Source organism: Barbatula barbatula (assembly GCF_947034865.1).
Source record: "Barbatula barbatula genome assembly, chromosome: 23".
Classification (NCBI taxonomy): domain Eukaryota; kingdom Metazoa; phylum Chordata; class Actinopteri; order Cypriniformes; family Nemacheilidae; genus Barbatula; species Barbatula barbatula.
This window is the reverse complement of record NC_136786.1, coordinates 15,139,473-15,156,890: the sequence shown is the minus strand read 5'-3', so window position 1 is coordinate 15,156,890 and position 17,418 is coordinate 15,139,473. Positions and strand designations below refer to the sequence as shown.

At 38.6% G+C, this 17,418-nt stretch overlaps 1 protein-coding gene across 2 annotated transcripts in view; it reads right to left on the bottom strand.

Annotated features, from left to right (window-relative positions):
- Positions 1-17,418, bottom strand: part of ctnnd2a (catenin (cadherin-associated protein), delta 2a) — a 171,657-nt gene that overhangs the window by 3,568 nt on the left and 150,671 nt on the right. For both annotated transcript variants that reach the window (XM_079488368.1, XM_079488367.1), the window contains exons 16-18: positions 12,870-13,095; positions 10,117-10,201; positions 3,791-3,917 (exon numbers count right to left, since the gene is read on the bottom strand). In XM_079488368.1, coding sequence (XP_079344494.1) covers positions 3,791-3,917; positions 10,117-10,201; positions 12,870-13,095 — 438 coding nt within the window. The remainder of the gene's footprint in view (positions 1-3,790; positions 3,918-10,116; positions 10,202-12,869; positions 13,096-17,418) is intronic.

Genomic DNA, 17,418 nt, shown 5'->3' with positions numbered 1-17,418 from the left:
ACCATACATGTATTTGCCCTCGGAGGAGAATGCTTTGAAAAACAGTGACAATAGAAGTCTATGAAATCACACATGAATAACTCTTTCATGCAACGCTTGAGTTTTTGGTCTAACAGGTCATAAAAAGCAAAAATTACTTTCTGGTTTTGTGGAGATCTGCTGGGTAGCCCCGCCCACAGTAAGACTCCTTTAGCGGTGACCTGCTGGGTAGCCCCTCCCACAATAACTAAATCTTATTAATATAAAATCCTGCTCCTTGTAACTATTTAAACATTTAACAGTCTTTGCATTAAAGGAATAGTTCACCTTCAAAAAGAAAATTCTGATTTTTCTTTCTACTGCAAAAGACGACAGAAAAAATTTCGAAAAATGTTGGTAACCAGAAACCATTGACTTCTACTGTATGGAAACAAGACCAATGCAAGTCAATGGGAACCAATGATTTCTGTTACCAACATTTATCAAAATATTTTATTTTGTGTTCTGCAGAAAAAAGAAAGTCATACAGTTGGCAAGAGGGCATGTAAATAATGAATTTAATTTTGAAGGTGAACTATCCTTTTAAGGGTGGAAAATTCATTTGTTATTGTACATTTTGCAAAGGCATTTTTTGTTTCATTCATTTGATCAACTAGCAAGTGAAAGCCAAGTTCCATGTATCACTATGTATTTTTTCAGCTAATGTTTTAGGCAATATTTTTTAAAGTTAGTTTAAGTTTTTAAAAAACTATCTGAAGCATAACTCGATTTACCTTCAGGCAGTTTGACCTGATTCTTTCCTTTATATTGCACTGATTGTTTTCCATGACCTGTATTTTATCCCAGGCACTTCTGAAGAACAGCGTGAAGGACACAGAGATTAGAACGAGTCCTCCCTCTGTGCCTAAAAATCCCCTTCCGGCCTCAATGCTCTAACCGGATCAGCACCATTCCTCTTCCGGCCTCCCTCCAGCCTGGTCCTATAAAGCTCGGATCCCTGGATAGTGGGCAGCGGTGCTATCTCTAAAGCACACAGCTGCCCACGGGCTCACAGGCATGCAAGACCCTTTCACCAGCACAGAAGGATTTAGACACACCCACATACACAAACACACACACCTATTATACATCAGCCCTGACCATGAAACACAAAAGCAAACAGACCAGCTCATATGCACACACGGGTAATCACACGCGCCAATTTTCACCAATAAAACACATAATGGCTCAGAGCACTTCTCTCCCCACAATGGCCAAGAGAAACATTAGCACGCTAATTATTTCAAACCCATAATCAGATTATAACCACAAGTACTTTATTCTCCTCTAAACCGCCTCTGATATGATGTTTAATCTAATCGCCGTTCCTCGACGATGCATCATTTTGCCAAAATATGCACATAACTGATCGTTGCTCTTAAATAATGAGCACATTACTTCTCACACCAACCCATAAACTTCAAGGAGTTCAATGGCTCCGTTGACATGTATCCATAAATCTCACAATTGGAGATAAATAGAAAAACAAGTGGTTTTAAAGAAAATCCGAACTGGTCTAATTGGAAAATGAACCATGGTTTTGTTAGCATATATACCATGTTTTAGGAGATGGACTACTGTTTTGTATTTTTCAAAAGCCAAGGTTAAACTGTGATTATTGTGGTGCGAACATATTAAATTTGGGGTTTACTAGAAATAAAACAAAAAACATTACTATAGTAAAACTATGGTTTACCATTTTCAGGGGGATTTCCCATGGATTCATATCCATGACCGTATAACTGTGACGAGATAAAAATACACTTAATCTATGCTCTTAAAGGGATAGTTTACCGCAAACTAAAATTATCATAATTTATTCACCCTCTTCTGCAGAACACAAAAGAAGATATTTTGAAGAATGTAGGTAACTGAACAACAGCAGTACCCATCGCATTGGTTTTATTATGTTGCTTATATTGTGGTTATATTTTCACATAACAACAAGAACTCAACTGTATTCTCCACGTTAGAAACATTTATAGCTTGAAACTCTAAATCAAGGCGCACAAGGGTCTGGCTTCCTATTAAAGTACATCTGAAGGCCTTGTCTCGTGGCACTGGAAGCATCTCTTCCTTTGCACACGATTAAATTACAAGTGGGCACAAATTTGTTTATGTGAAGCATGCAAACACATTGCTTTGTATTTATGTTTATGCCATTATCTTTATCTGAGCTCCAGCATTTGAAACCTGTTTATCTGTGTATTATGTGTGAGGTCAAGAGGTATTAGTAGCCTAAATCACACCCGGGGTTCAATATTGTTCTTGCCAGATCTCTTTAACTTCAAGTGGGTACTGAACTTTAAATGTCAGGTCTATCTAACATTTTCCTTTATAATTCGCAGGAGCTTCATTTAGGTTTCTGTATTTTATTTAATCATTTGTGTACAACAGAATACGATTTCTAATGAGCTTTCATTAAAGACTATATCAGCCAAACAAATGCAAACTGTCTACAAAAACTAGAAAAGACTCAATCAAATGGAAGTATACGCAAGTAAATAAGTGCAGACTTTTTATTTTTAGGTGAATTGTTGCTTAGCCGAGTCCTCAAGGAACATCACAGTAAACACCTGCATTGAAAAGTGGGTGTGGCCAAGATTATGAGATATTTTTATCTTGATCTCAAGTGAAGGCTGTTTATGTCAAAGATAACAGAGTTGATGTTTAACTGTATGATACTGTCAATTCGTCTGGGTTGTTTTAGCTCTGGGCTTTAAATTGGTGTCACATTCTAATACGATAAGCTGAGGAGCACAGGGGATCCGCACCACACTTGTAAGAAAATATGATGCCCCCCTCCTTTTATCTGTCTAACCATGTGCTTTGATCTGTAGCAAAAATGTCTGTATTTCACAAACATACTGTAGCGTATTTTAGAAAACCCTACAGACAACGGAACAGCGGGAAACCAATTGTAGGCAAGTGGCTGACAGAAAACTGGCTGAGATAAAACAACAAGCAGTCACTAAATCAATTTATTCACAAACAAAACGCTGAAGAAAGCATGTAACAGGGCTGTAGCCACCGCTTTACTTGGTGTTTCTGAATGTACAGCGCCACAACCACAGAAATGAAACTTTAATGTGAGCTTGAAATCTGAAGCAGGGTACTGTGAAATTATTCAAAGATGTCTTTTTTTGTATTGTCTTCTCTGACTGTACACAGCAGACGTCGTGACACGGTTCGTACAATTTATGAGCAAATGACTCGTGTAAGCTGGATTTCAGAAAGACTTACACAAATGACTCACTCAACCTTAAGGGGAATCAGTCAAACAGATGATGCACTAACTTACAGTAACCACAAATCATCACTTGCCGTCCTGTCCAACAAAATGAAAACAAAAAACAATTCTTTCACTTAGTTGACAGCCATTTAAAAAGCCATTATTCCGTCTACAACTGCTGTCCTCACATAAATACTTTTCTGCATCAGCGAGATTGCTAAATCCACCAGAAAAGGTATTACAGCCAGAGCCAGCTGGCCATGAATCCACCAACTCCAAAAGCAGTGTGGATCATTAACCCGAGTCCCCGGATGCCATGAGGAATCCCTATCAGTTTAACAGCATTGTATGAGTTTAATCATGGTTAAAGAGAAACACTTCTGGGAGTGCTGCCTCGTGAAGGTTCTTTCTGTTGTTTTAAACTCTTTAAACTGTTACTGAAAAGTTTTATTTCAATTCAACCATCAGGGAAACTTCAGCATGGGACAGCACAGCATCAATCTCAATGATATTTAACCAAGTTGAGAAAGGTATACTCACCGGATCGGTTGTTGGGGGACATCCTAACGGGGGATACAGACGGAGTACGTGAGGATGAGTAGGGTCTCTGTCTGTCTCTCTCTATTGTTGAGGCAGAGCCAACAAAGTGATACTGTGAGTAACCATCCTGAAGATAACAAGAGAACGAAAGAGACATTATATCAGTGTATAACAAGATTGTAAATATTATTATATAACATACTCTGTAAAACAATCTGTGTGTCTGTCTGTCTATCTCTCTAGAAATATATTAAAAAAGGTATACGTATTTTATATATTGATATCGCTATCGCAAACCTTCTCGCATTGTAAAAAAAAACATTTTATTTTCTGTAACGTCCTGGTTTTGCAGGTAATGCTGTCAAAACAAAAACAGAAAGGGACTTTTCACAAATACTGCCAATTTAAAATAATGAAAGTTTCGGCTGTAAAGCCTCACTAGATAATGTGAACATGATAGATTACTATGCAAAGGTCAACATGTCATCTAGACATGATAATACTATTCCTCATGTAATATTCAGGGCCTGGTGAACTACCACAGCTGAACCTTGTTCAACAAGAAAGAGAAACGTTGAAATGCAGAGCACATATAAACTAAGCAAATCATGCGGAATAGTACAAAACTGACAACCCCTTATAAATGAGAAAAAGTTAATTTAACATAAATACATGGATTTATATTCCTTTTCAATTTTTTTTCAATATGTTTATTTGACTTTTTGTCTCAAACATAGCACACCCTAACCTTTTACATACAGGAGAGCTTCGGTGAACACAATGTTCTTTTTTCGAGACCTATGAACGCTACATTAGCCCACTGTTATACTGTCACTTTGGTTTAAGGCCTCCTAGCGTAGAGTCATTACAGAAATCAATGAACGAACGGAGGTCCAGAAATCAATGAACAACTGATCTAAAGTCAGCGGCTGCGGAGGAAAGCTGTTTGATGTGTGACTGTGGCAACCCGAAAGCTGAAAGCTGAAAGGGGAGATAAACTAAAGCCAACGGCCACTGGCCCTGTGACACCTCACCCAAACCATGAATCAATGGATCTGACTGTGCTAAGCGAGAAACCGAATGAGTGATGCACAACGTTGCAAAAAAGTCAAGTTATGAAGAACTTTGTAGTCTTTGTATGATGGCTGTTCGGCTCATTACAATGATTGAGTTGTTTACATTGGATGTTAAAGGTAGCGCTATACTGTAGTATTATGAGGGTGTATCAGAATAATACTGCATTCTTTCACTGACTAAAAGGTCAAACCATTTATTTGGTTGCTTCGTGCTCTGCAATGGCAGAGCTGTGCGTCAGCAGAAAAGTACAAAATAAAGCAAAGATGAGCAAATCGAAAGATCTCAGAAGGGGTCAAGGAAAGACTTGGCCAATTCCAAGCTTAAATGCCATAGACATATATAAGACTGATAAGCAGAATATCACAATTCCACGTAAAGAAGAAGTTCACTAACAGAGATGACTAACACAACCCCTGACATCCATATTGACATCCAACCGTGACATTTCTTTTGTAGCCAAGGTGAGGAAGAGATCAAAGGCAAGCTTTCCTCTGACTCTGTGTAGTTCAAAGCTGCCCCACTTTTCTCTACCAGGAGAAACCACCGCTGCCCTGTGACTATTGTGCCTGTTGCAAATAATGACATCGGACTGGTATTTGAAAGCTCCAAGGGGCGTGAAGAAGAGCCAAAAAAACAGAAAAATGGCACTTGTCATCAAAAGGCCTCTTCAGGTCTCTGTCAGTTCCTTGAGCTTTAAGCGTTTCTTGAACGCTTAAGTTCCCAAGAGAGACAAATAAAGACTTTTACCTTTCTGCTTGTAAGTAACAGGAGTTTAGCTCGACTGTGCGATAAAAGACAACTTGAAGGATGGATACTCCTTGAAAAGCCTGACGTTCTACAGATGCCTCTGTCGTTTGAAAACAATACATTCAGGGAAGAGTGCGTCCCAATGTGATTAAAGACTCTAATTGCATGTGTTCATTATGTGTCACAGCTTCATTCTTTCTTTATCAGGACTGACAGAATAACGCGTTCGGTTGATGGACTTTCAGGGTTAGGCGACTGGGCGTGAAGCTTCACTACCAGGCGGACCATGATAAGAAGATGAGTCAGTTATGGCCACCTGCCCACCTCGGATTCCTAAATGATGCTGCTTAACTCTCGCGCCCAAAGAGAAAAATGCAAATTTGCGCTGAAGCAAGCCGATGGCGAGGACTCATTATTATACCCCCAGAGGCGCAAGGAGCCGGAAGCGATGCTCTTGCTGTGTCAGCTCCCGTGGGTCTTTGAGGCAATTGTCTAACCGGGATACTTCCTTGTAGAGAGGGGGGGGGGAGAGGGCTGTGGAATTGGATCTCAGGAGGTTTGCAGACTGAACGTAACAGCACAACATGACTGAACCTTCGGGCTGAAGATCAATGGCGTATAGACTATTCTGTTCTTTCAGGGTAGAGCTACGCTTCATCTTAGTCCGACTTTAGGTTGTACTGTCTACATCAAACCAAAGCCTTTTGGGTGCAAACACATCAAGTAGAGTTAAAAGGTATTTGCACATTTCCAAATATCATAATTTAGGGTCAAAATAAACTCCAAGGTGAATGTTAAATTCTAAAACACAAAACTGTGTCCACAGCATTCAAACTAAGACCGCAGATGGTTCCTGGGCACAGGGCCATTGCTCATCACCCAGGGAGGTGTCTACCAACATGAACTCCTTGTCTCTATCCCCCGTCTTCGTCATTCTCTTTTGCCCACCTGTCATACCAGCCAAATCAAGAAGAATCGCACCTCAGGTGGCCAGACTCATTCAATTGACACCTTTCATTTCGACAGGAAGAGAGAGAAACAGTGCGACTGCCATTATGCACTCATGAGATGAGATACGGGGGTTCTGCAAATGTTAATAATAGCAATCTCTTTCTTGCTGCCCTTTGCTTAATACCATCCCTTGTGACATTTCCAGGGCTCAGCTGGGCTGGCTAAAGAAACAGGTTAGTTCGAGCAATGTTTGAAGATCTTTACAAACCATCCCAGACCCCCCCCCAGCTTAAGACAGAGTAACATGTTATACATTCTAGTGAGCGGTCTTGCTGCCTACTGCCTATAGAGTCAAATTCAAACTTAGGTTGCATATTAAGACTGTAATAGGTTCGATTAAATCATCAAAATATGAGGTGTAGAAAATACCAAACAAAATGATTTGTCAAAATGGCAAACTACAGCATATCACAAAATCTAAGTTTTATTTTAACATGCAAAAAAGCATAAAAACAAATAGAATACAATGACTACAGAATTAATTTGATCAAAAACGCCAAACATTGCACATGTGTTGTGTGTCATTTACATTTTAGCAAAGTTAAATTCTTTCCACAATTCCACAACATAAAAACAATAAAAATGTTTGAGTAAAGGCAGATGTCAGTTTTCCAATGTCCACAATCGCTTTTGGGCACTACTGTACATAAACAAATCCTGCAAAACGGTAATGCCAAAAACAACACAATCTCTGTGTCTAGATATGGACAAGAGATCTTGTGTTACACTCTCAAAAAGGATGTGTTATTTATGAACAAACTGTTTGTGTTATGCTATTTAAAACATGGTCATTTTGTATTGATTTTGTGTTAAATAAATTAAAGAGATGTGTTGTGCTAAATAACACGGAATTGCGCTAAACAGACATGGCAACCTTGTGTTGTAACTTGAATTTGTTTAACACAAAATCAACATAAAATGACTCACAATGTGCTAAAAACAAATAATGTAACACAAAAAAATATTATTTAGTTTAAATGTGTGGATGGCATTTCAAATATTCATTATACATTTCTGAATTAATCACTGTTATTAAATGAATTAAATTTGAATGTTGTATATTTGTATTTGTCACCTGAAAACGACATCATGCATTATGCAATTGATCTCACAGAAAAGGACACATTCAGGTATTGTAGATGGTATTTGAGCTATAAAATGCTGGCTACAAAGTCAGCCCACTAAATTTTGCAACAGAATGCAACCGAGTTTGTCCCACCACAAAAATCAATGTGTATAATAAGCAATATTTTGAACTTAATGACTTCTGCCTTTCTGATGATGCATGTATAGCTCAGGCCGTCCTCCATGACCTTGAGCGTGTCACTTTATCTGTGTCAGCTAAAGCGTGTGAACCGTTGTTTGATAACCTGCCTCCAGGCGGCATTCGAACACAGCTTTTCAGTTCAGTTTACTCCAAACCTATGAGTGATACAGTTTTCTGGTCAATAATATTTATAGACATTCATTCAGTCAACATAATGGAAATTGGCGTTCCACCTTTTATTATTATGTTCACACTACCTTCATTTTTCCAACCCTCTAAATATTTAAAAAGTCAGAGGGTAATTAATAGTTTGCTTGAAATTGAAGCTTGTGGTAACATTGGTTTCGATGGCGGCTAAGTTCAGCCGAGTAAAATACTAAACATCGATAATCACATATAATTAGAGAAATGTTCAACTCTGCATCAGGATTCGTGACTCTACTCTCTTTCCGCCATCGATCAGGGATGGGACGCCTCCGTCAGAAGCAGTGAAGGCATTTCTGCAGACACACTTCAGAACTCGTCTCTCCAGCTCAACCGGTCGGCTCGTGGCCTTTTCCCATCTTTAAAGGTCAATGGAGCATCCGTCGCCCTCTCCACGGGGCTGTAATTCTGTGCCGCCCTCTCCACAGAGCGCAGTGGGCTGAGCTTCACATTACAGGGACGAGTCTGGGATGTATTTTCCCGCCCATCCTCATATCTGTCAAGCTGGAGATTGCTTGCTGATGGGGAAGAGATGGGGTCTGACCACATTAAAGGAACTGGTCAAGTCAAAATAAAAATAATTTCATTATGATGATGATGTCACCCTGTAGAAACCTATCCGCCTTTCTTGCATTTATGTCTTCCGAAGAAAAAATGATTCTCAATAAGCTGAAGAAGAGCATAAATACCATTCATTATAATTGCATGGCAAGTAGCGACCAGTGCAATTCTTTACATCCCACCTTTAAAATAGGAAAGTTGAAGTGTCAGTTCACCCAAAAATGAAAATTCTGTCATCATATACTCACCCTCTTGTTATTTCAAACCTGTATTACTTTATTTTCTCTGTAGAGTACAAAATAAGATATTTTAAAGAATATTGATTAGGAACAACTGCGGTACCCATTGACTTGCATTGGTTTTGTGTCTATGACACCGTGTCTACACTGGTTGCAACATGCACGATGCGACATGACAACCCGCTTGTTCTTAATGGGTTTGTCGCTTCTTGCTGCATTTAAAATGAATTCATTTTAAATTATAATGGGTTCTAATGTGTTTCTAATGTTTTTTGTCATGTGGCATTGCGCCAGTCGCATCCAGTAGACAAGTCAATGGGCTCCGCCGTTTTTCGGATACCGATACAGGGTTGAAATGACAAGAATATAAGAATGTAAAATTTTGGGTGAACTATACCTTTAAGTGGGTTGGATTGAAACAACAAAAGGGTAAGAAGATTCATTTTTGTAAGAACTAATCATTTAAGGTTTAGAAAGTCTAGTATGCACTTGTTGCAGGGCTATTTGTTGTCTCTTCGAGATCTATCTGAATGAAGCCCAAGCTGTCTAGCCACTTCCACATTAATGGGTTAATACCCTTTCATTTAATTTTCAAGAGCTCATTGTCTATTTATTAGTCCCAAATTTTAACCCATAATATTTTAATTAAAAATAAAGTTTTTCAAACCGTCAATTTTTTACTTTGAGTTGCTATGCCGCCGAAATACGTGAGCACGCTCACAAGGTCTTTTAACAGCGATTTATTTGCCATGCTGCTCAGAAAATACAAGACGTTCCTCTGAATGAACCCAGCGCTAGGCAAGGCCGGAGATTTTGCCTGTGTAATCTGTGAAAGAGACGTGATGGAGAGCTGAATAGAGATGCACAATAGTAAGGTTCAAGCAGCACAAGGTTCAACAAACACTTATTGAATAGAAATTTCTATTCAGCCTGGCGGTTACTGCTCAATGGAGAATTCTTTGCTAGTCAACGCAGATTAATGTTCACAGTCGGCTGCGAGGTGTCGGCCTGATTAAACAGTTCGTCGCACATATTTGTGTGTTTGTGTGGGAGAAGGGTACAATAATGCCTCGCCACTTTTTTCATTTCAACTATTTTCTCTGAAGATCAAACACAATTTGTGGAACATGGGTGCAAGATAAGTTAGCATGCTAATTGGACTCTTCGGGTTTGGACGGTTGCATCAGCACAGCTGTCGGGATTGGAAACAAATCTCCTACCTTTTTATAAAGGCTCCGGAGATCTCTGTACTGCCACATGCTGCTGAGAACCTGAGATGCTGCTTTCACCACTTTAGGTGAGTGTCTGTGAGAGAGAAGAATAAAACAGAAAGAGAATCAGAAAGAGTACTAGATTTAATATAATATTATTATTTATTATAATAATTTAACGGTACTAAAGGTTCATTTCAATCATTCATCAGATTCAACATCTGGCTGTGACAGCTCATGTCATTTGACAACGTTTTGAGAAGATCCTCTCTCCAAAATAAAAGTAATTTAATTAAAATTATAATACATGGATACATATTTTATTATATTTAATTCATGCACCAACCACAACAGCAAACATTTTAAGGTGCCAAAACTTAACAAAGTACAAGGCGGTTGTGTTTACATTCACACGCTAAACAGGATTAACATTTACAGCAGAATATGCAAATATAAAAAATAATTTGTTAGATTCCTGTTCCAACCAAAGCAATTGATGTCATAAATATGTTTCCTTTGCTTTCCGTGAAAACATTTCACAGAGACGGCAGCTTTTGTTATGATTAACAATGTAACGCAAACAAAGGAGCTATCGTTGGGTTCTCGGTGACAAAAATCGTTTGACTTGGTCTGATTTGATGGAACAGCTGGCTCTTTTGTCTTTTGCCGAGTGGAGTCAATCCATTTCTGTTCAAAGGACACAATGGAACAATTTCCAATTGGCACTTGAAATGAAGTTGGAAAATCTTAGCTGTCTTTGAGCGAACATGACTTTAACAGCGGAAATGAATGCCACTGTTCTTTCATCACATCCTTTCACATATGACGGATTGGATTCTTTATCGTGCCTCTCCTCTAATCTTACAACACGGCTAAATCTTCTGTCGAGTCAGGCCCCGTCTCAAGCCTCTGTGTCCTATTCCAAGTTTACCTCAGGGGATGTAATGTCACAAACTATGCAACAGGTATACAACAAGTGCAGGACAAAACGAAGCATCCAAGGCTCTCGTACGCAACTAGAGCCAAATAGACAACTAATATCATATATTACAATCTATACCAAACATACAATAATTTCTGACATAAACTAGACCCATAAGGAGGGATGACTTGCAACAGTTCTACAGTACATCTCCTACTTATGATCATGCTTTATATTGAGAAACAAGCACCCAGTTGGTTTTTGATAACCTCTCTGCGGGAAACTGGAAGCAGCTGTCATCTACATATTAGCTCAAGCGGGGTGGGCACAGGGTGTGAATAGCTGATGTAAATCGGTTGCGTGATATGTCATCTTGAGGAGGGCTGGACAAATATCTTTGACAGTATGTATTCTGACTCGAGCTGTACAGGTCCTGGAGGTGTCTATCACTCACTGTCAGGCTGGCTCAACATGCACCTTAAAAGAGTGAGGCAAACAGCATATCTGGATGAAAGGACATTGAATTTGAAATGGTTGTAACTGTAATGCATATAGGGAACATCGTGAATCAAAACTCTTTGTATACGGTGATGGGAATGGATCACTTCTTGTACAACTTTTACTTTATACATTCTGGTTCCAGAGGCACTGACTTACACCGTGTCTACACCGGGCGCGACGCAACACAACAAAAGACAATAAAAACGCATTAGAACCCCTTATAATTTCTAATTTTGTCCACACTTGATGCGGCACAACAAACCAATTATAAACAAGCGCGTTGTCATGTTGCACAGCGCCTCTCGCGTATGTTTTAGACACGGTGTTAGCGACTTGTTGCTGACTGCACTACGGATATACGATGAACATATATAACCCATGTAGCCTTGAAGCTAATGGCATGCGTACTGAGGTCTGACTCATCTCATTCATCTCTCTTAAGAAAGGTGGAGGCATAAAAGCGGAATCATTTAGCTGGAATATTTCCGTTGCCATGAGCAAAACACCCACCGGGCCACGCAAACACAAGGCAAGACAAAGTGTGATGAATGAGTCTGGTGGTTAGTACATACTCTGACACTTATGTGAGTGATGGGACTTAAAATCCGGTGCCATGCCATTGGCTTATAAGACTTTACATTGCTTGACAGTGTGTGTCATCTCAACTTTGGAAATGTATCAATTAATGTCTTTTAAGTTATGACACATCACTGCTAAAAATAGATTTTCAGGGATGGTTCCCCCCACAAACTTTTTTTTAAAATAATTTACTCATACGGATTTCATTCCAAACCTGTATGACTTTTTTCTCTAGGAGAATATTTTAATCACTTTACTAGTTATTATGGGAATTGTATTAGTTTTAATGGGAACCATAATGATCTCTGTGGGTCTCTACTGGTGGAATTTTGAATATATGTTTTCAAATAAAATAAATGTTATTAGTTTTTTTCCAATGGCTTTAGCAAACAAGACTTATATAGGTGAAAATGGTGTTGTTTGTTACGTGCAGTATAAAATAAAGAATGGACCTTGTAGCGACAGCAGAATATTACAATACTGGTTTACTTCATTTCAGTTTAGCGAGCACTGACTAAGTGAGTCCTTGCAAAGTGTTTTCTAAATGAATGATGCATCTAAACACCTCGAGTCAATGTGGCCTTGAAGCTCATGAAATGCTTATTGAGGTCTGACTCATCTCTTTTAAAAGTTGCTGGCATACATGCTTTGTAAACAGGCACTATTAACAGCTACCTTTTGGGGTCCAAATAGAAAAGAAATCTGCATTCCCTGTCCTCCCTCTCATGGTCTCTTTAAAAGTTGCATAAGACATACTCACTTGTCTCCTTTACTCCTTGCAATACCGATGAGCTTCTCGATGCCACCCGCGTCTCGTAAGGCCTTGGCATTCTCCATATTCTTGGTGATGACCTCGTGCAGGGCGCAGCATATAGCTGTAACCGTGTCGTCGCACATGGTTTTACCCGCTGTGCTGTTGGCAGTGCCCCCGGTAGCATTACTTCCGCCGGGCAGGCGATGGATGAGATCTCGCATTGCGTACTTACCTGTGGAAAAATGTGTGAGACAAAAACAAAAAAGAGAAAATAAATGAGGAATTGGTGATTGACGCTGGAGTAATTTTGTAAGGGTCACATTTTTCAAAGTCAGTACAATTATTGTGCTGCAATTTATTCCTTATCTTGAATATAAAAACGACAATCTCAGTCAGTCCTGTTTCGTAAGATTTCTATAGAGGGGTTGTTTTAGTGACTCATGGTATTTGAGCAAAGAACTGAAAATACAAGAAAACTCTGACATTGAAAGAACAGCAGGAGGTGTATAACTAATTCTGTTTTGGCAAAACTCATAAAGCATTGAAAAGAAACTTGACCAGAGGAGTTTTACATTTCTCTGTGTGTGTGTTAGGCTGAAAATAGAGAAATTTGTACAATGACACAGTTTACTGATATTAAGAGCTAAATATCACACAGGTCTCATGATAAGATACAGAAAACGGTCTCTTTTTACATTTACATAATATTAGACAGGATTTGAGATACAAGAGAGTGTCTTGAATATATGTAAACAGCTTCAGAAAACCCCACTAGCAAGATCATATACATTTTGTTATTTTGTATTTGTTTTGATAGATGAATTTTAAGTGAAACCTGAAAAAGGTTTGGCCCCATGATGATGAAAAACTTCGTGATCTAGTTTAAGAGCAATAATGTTTACGACAGAGAATTTTTCCGATGTTTCGCTGCCACTCCAACATTTTGACCTTTGAAACTCATAAGAGTCGCTCTCATTCTGGCACCCAATTATTCTATCACAGAAGCGCACGACTAATGAAATTAATCTAAGACTGTTCAATTCTTTACGCTAATTCCAAATGGTCTCCGAAGGAGAAACACAGACATAATTTCCAACATGAAGCATAAAGCAAAAGAGCTTCATTTTATCATCAATAAGCTTCTGGTTAATTGGTGTCGTCTTATCTCGTACCCGCAGGCAGAATGGTCTGTTTTTTGAGTGAGCTGACAATATGGAGGCAGTCCAATGAGATGAGATTTCTCTGAAAGGGGAACTGTGGAAAAAACATGATATTTACCCAATAGAGAACGGTTAAAACTATTGATCAGTAATTGCATCTGCGCTACTGTTCATCTAATTTGCAATAGTCCAACAATGAGCTCCTTTGTTACGGCCAAACGTCATTAAAACGGTTTTCTGCTGTCACGATAACTGTCAGATTAAATCAATATCTTCTCAGTTTTACTTGTTTAATGAGAAAAGTCCAAATAAATGTAACACTTATGCAAAAATCACAAAAACAAGACGATAAAATAGGAGTCAAAACAGTTTGACCTGCAGTACGCAAAGAAACTTACATGTCTACTTTCAGTTTAAACCTCAGAGATTTATATGAAAAAGTATTTTTTATTTTGTATCTATTACATTGATTTTGGAAGTAAATTTGAGCGCAAACTGTGTTAAAATAAAGCTGAGACTACTGCATTCTACTGTTAGCTTATCGCATTATTTTGACATGTCCTGGAAAATGAGAAAATGAAAAATGTGACGAAAGAAGAATAAAGAATGTGTTTCATTTTATGAATGCTTGTGTTTGCGCAAATGTCCAGAATGAATGCAGGCCTACAAAGAGATCATGTAAAAAAGTATTTAAAAATCTATTTTTAATGGATAACTTGGACTAAATAATGAACAAAAAGCAGCCAATAAGAGTTTAGCAGTGATGGAAAATCCTTTAATACCGATAAAATGGCAAAATAACAATTAAACAAATACTAGGAAAAGGATAAATACTTTGGAGATGCTATTATATTTACATGTACATTTATGCAATTGGCGGACGCTTTAATCCAAAGCGATTTACATTGCACTATACTATACATTTTGATTCTGAGTATTAATTTATTCTTGATGATTTTAGTCACAACATTACAATTACAATTGTGCTATTCCATGGTATGTAAATATCAAAAATATAAATGAATGAATATGTGATCATAAACTTCTGACCAGTTTGACCGGTTGTACATTGTGTAGTACAGTCTAAACAGATCGTGACCACGACTTCTCACAGGAACAGCGCCATGGACGAGAAAGGAGTGAAGTGTGGGTCATTTTAGATCGAGTGTTACATTTTAACATTAACATGAAGTACAAGACGTCACGATTTTGAGTAATGACATGCTCAGGACCCTTCAGTACAAACCGCTGTTTTATAGTAGCAATCTGGACGATATTATCTCCTCTGAAGATCTTAAAGTCATCTTGAGCATCCAAAATCAGAAAAGACACTGGGAGTGAAGAGGGTTTTAAATAACACAATATCACACTCCTCATGATAAGGAAAGAGAGACTCTTTATAAACCCGGCCTAACATGTCTAGAAGTAGCAGCTGTATATGACCGGAGGCTAACCTTGACTCTCTGGAGTGCCTCATCTACAGACTCTCGGGAGTACGAGGGCTTGCTGGTAATCAGAGGTAAGTGTAGGCCCTCCAGCCTATAAAAGCCCATTCTCCTCCAAAACAGGCAATCAGCCACAGGGCCCCGGGCCGTCACGAGCATCAGAAATAAACACGTACAAAGAGAAAGAGACATCTACAACAGTGCTCCATTACAGCGCTTTTATGCTAAAGTCAAGGTGTCTGAATCGCTGTTTAAGCGTTAGGCGGAAATAATCAGTAGTCTGTTTTCCTTCCAGGAAAACACATAGAGGTGGTTGACAAGGTATATAATGACTACAATGGTGTGTTTTTATATTAAAGTGGATTCAAATGAAATGAAGAGCATTAATATTCTCCATCAATGGGAGTTCAAAGGGAGTTGGTAAAACTCCATGATGCCGGCCTGAGGGTTCTCGGCTGGGTTTGAAATGTCACAGTGGTGAAAGGCTTTCGGGCGTCATCCTTTTGAGCTTTTATCCTGCAATAACATTTAAATGGATCCATTTACCAACCCAACAGAAGCTACAAACCCCATTGGCAGAAAACGGCCAACTTGGATATGAAAGAGACGGATAAACAGCAAAGCATTCAAAGCCTTGAAACAAAATTATTCTTAAAGGTTAGGGTCCAAATTAAATTGGAAATCAGCCACCGTGGCGATTATTTAAAGGGGGAACGTGCCTTTCAAGCGCTGTATAGCTCTCTATTACCGCCCTTTGATGTCCGTCGTATTGGATTAAAAGGAAAGACGTCTTGTGAAGACATCGGTTTTAGAAGAGCCACCTGGTGGACGGGACGGCATGAGATGGAGGAACAGATTTAATGGCTGGATTTGGTTCTTACTGTTGCCAGGCAAGACGCTAAAGTGATCATTTAAAAAAACGAGCTCTTAAAGTGATAGTTCACCAAAAAACAAAACTGAAAATCACCCTCAAATTGTTCCTAACCTGCATAGTTTCTTTGCTCTGCTGAACACAAAGAAATATATTTGGAAGAATGTTAGTAACGGACATTTCTGAGGCATCATCGCTAGTATAGCAGAAAATATTAAAATGGTAGTCAAAGGTGTCCCAGAACCCTTTGCTTTCCAAAATTACTCAAAATGTCTTCTTTTGTGTTCAACAGAACAAAAAAATATATAATTATTTTTCCTACAATGGTAGTCAATGATGTTCACGAAAATGTCAGTTACTAAAATTCTTCTGAATTGTTCTTTGTGTTCAACAGAACAAAGCAAAAAATGCAGGTTTGGAAATAATTCATGAAAGAATTTTCATTTTTGGGTGAACTATCCCTTTAAGACTGATTTAAATGGAATGTTTTAATAATGAATGGTAAAGGATAAAGAACGAAAAAGATTTAAAAAATTACCATACGGGTGCATGGGGGAGCATCTAAAAGATGGGAATATTGTCTACAAATTGAGGAGAGGGGAAATCACGCGCACATTCTTTCTTCTTCTATTCTCGTGTAAGTGGGTGTCAAATATAAGTCGTTAGGTCATCAAATCCCGGATGAACTTTCAATGAAGAAACTGAACTTTTCAAATCCCACTATGAAACTTTAACTTGGGACTTGCCACAAAAAACAGGCCAAGTAAAAAACCTTTTTAAACTTACAATACAACTTCAAACATTTTGAACAAATCCACTGAGCTTTTCCTTCCCAGTATAACGTGGCACACCATGGTCTGTTTACCCACACCAATACCTTCCTATTTTAACTCCTAAGTTTTTCAAAAAAAAGTCTGCAGAGTTATTTAGATTACAAATCACAAGTCTAGCCTCATCCGATACCATGACTAACTGTTGTCTGCTTGCATGCACGTCCGGCGTGGATGTTCTGGATGCTGAAGCAGTCTCAAACATCAGCTTGAGGATTACAGACATTACTATTTCAAAATTCAGCCATT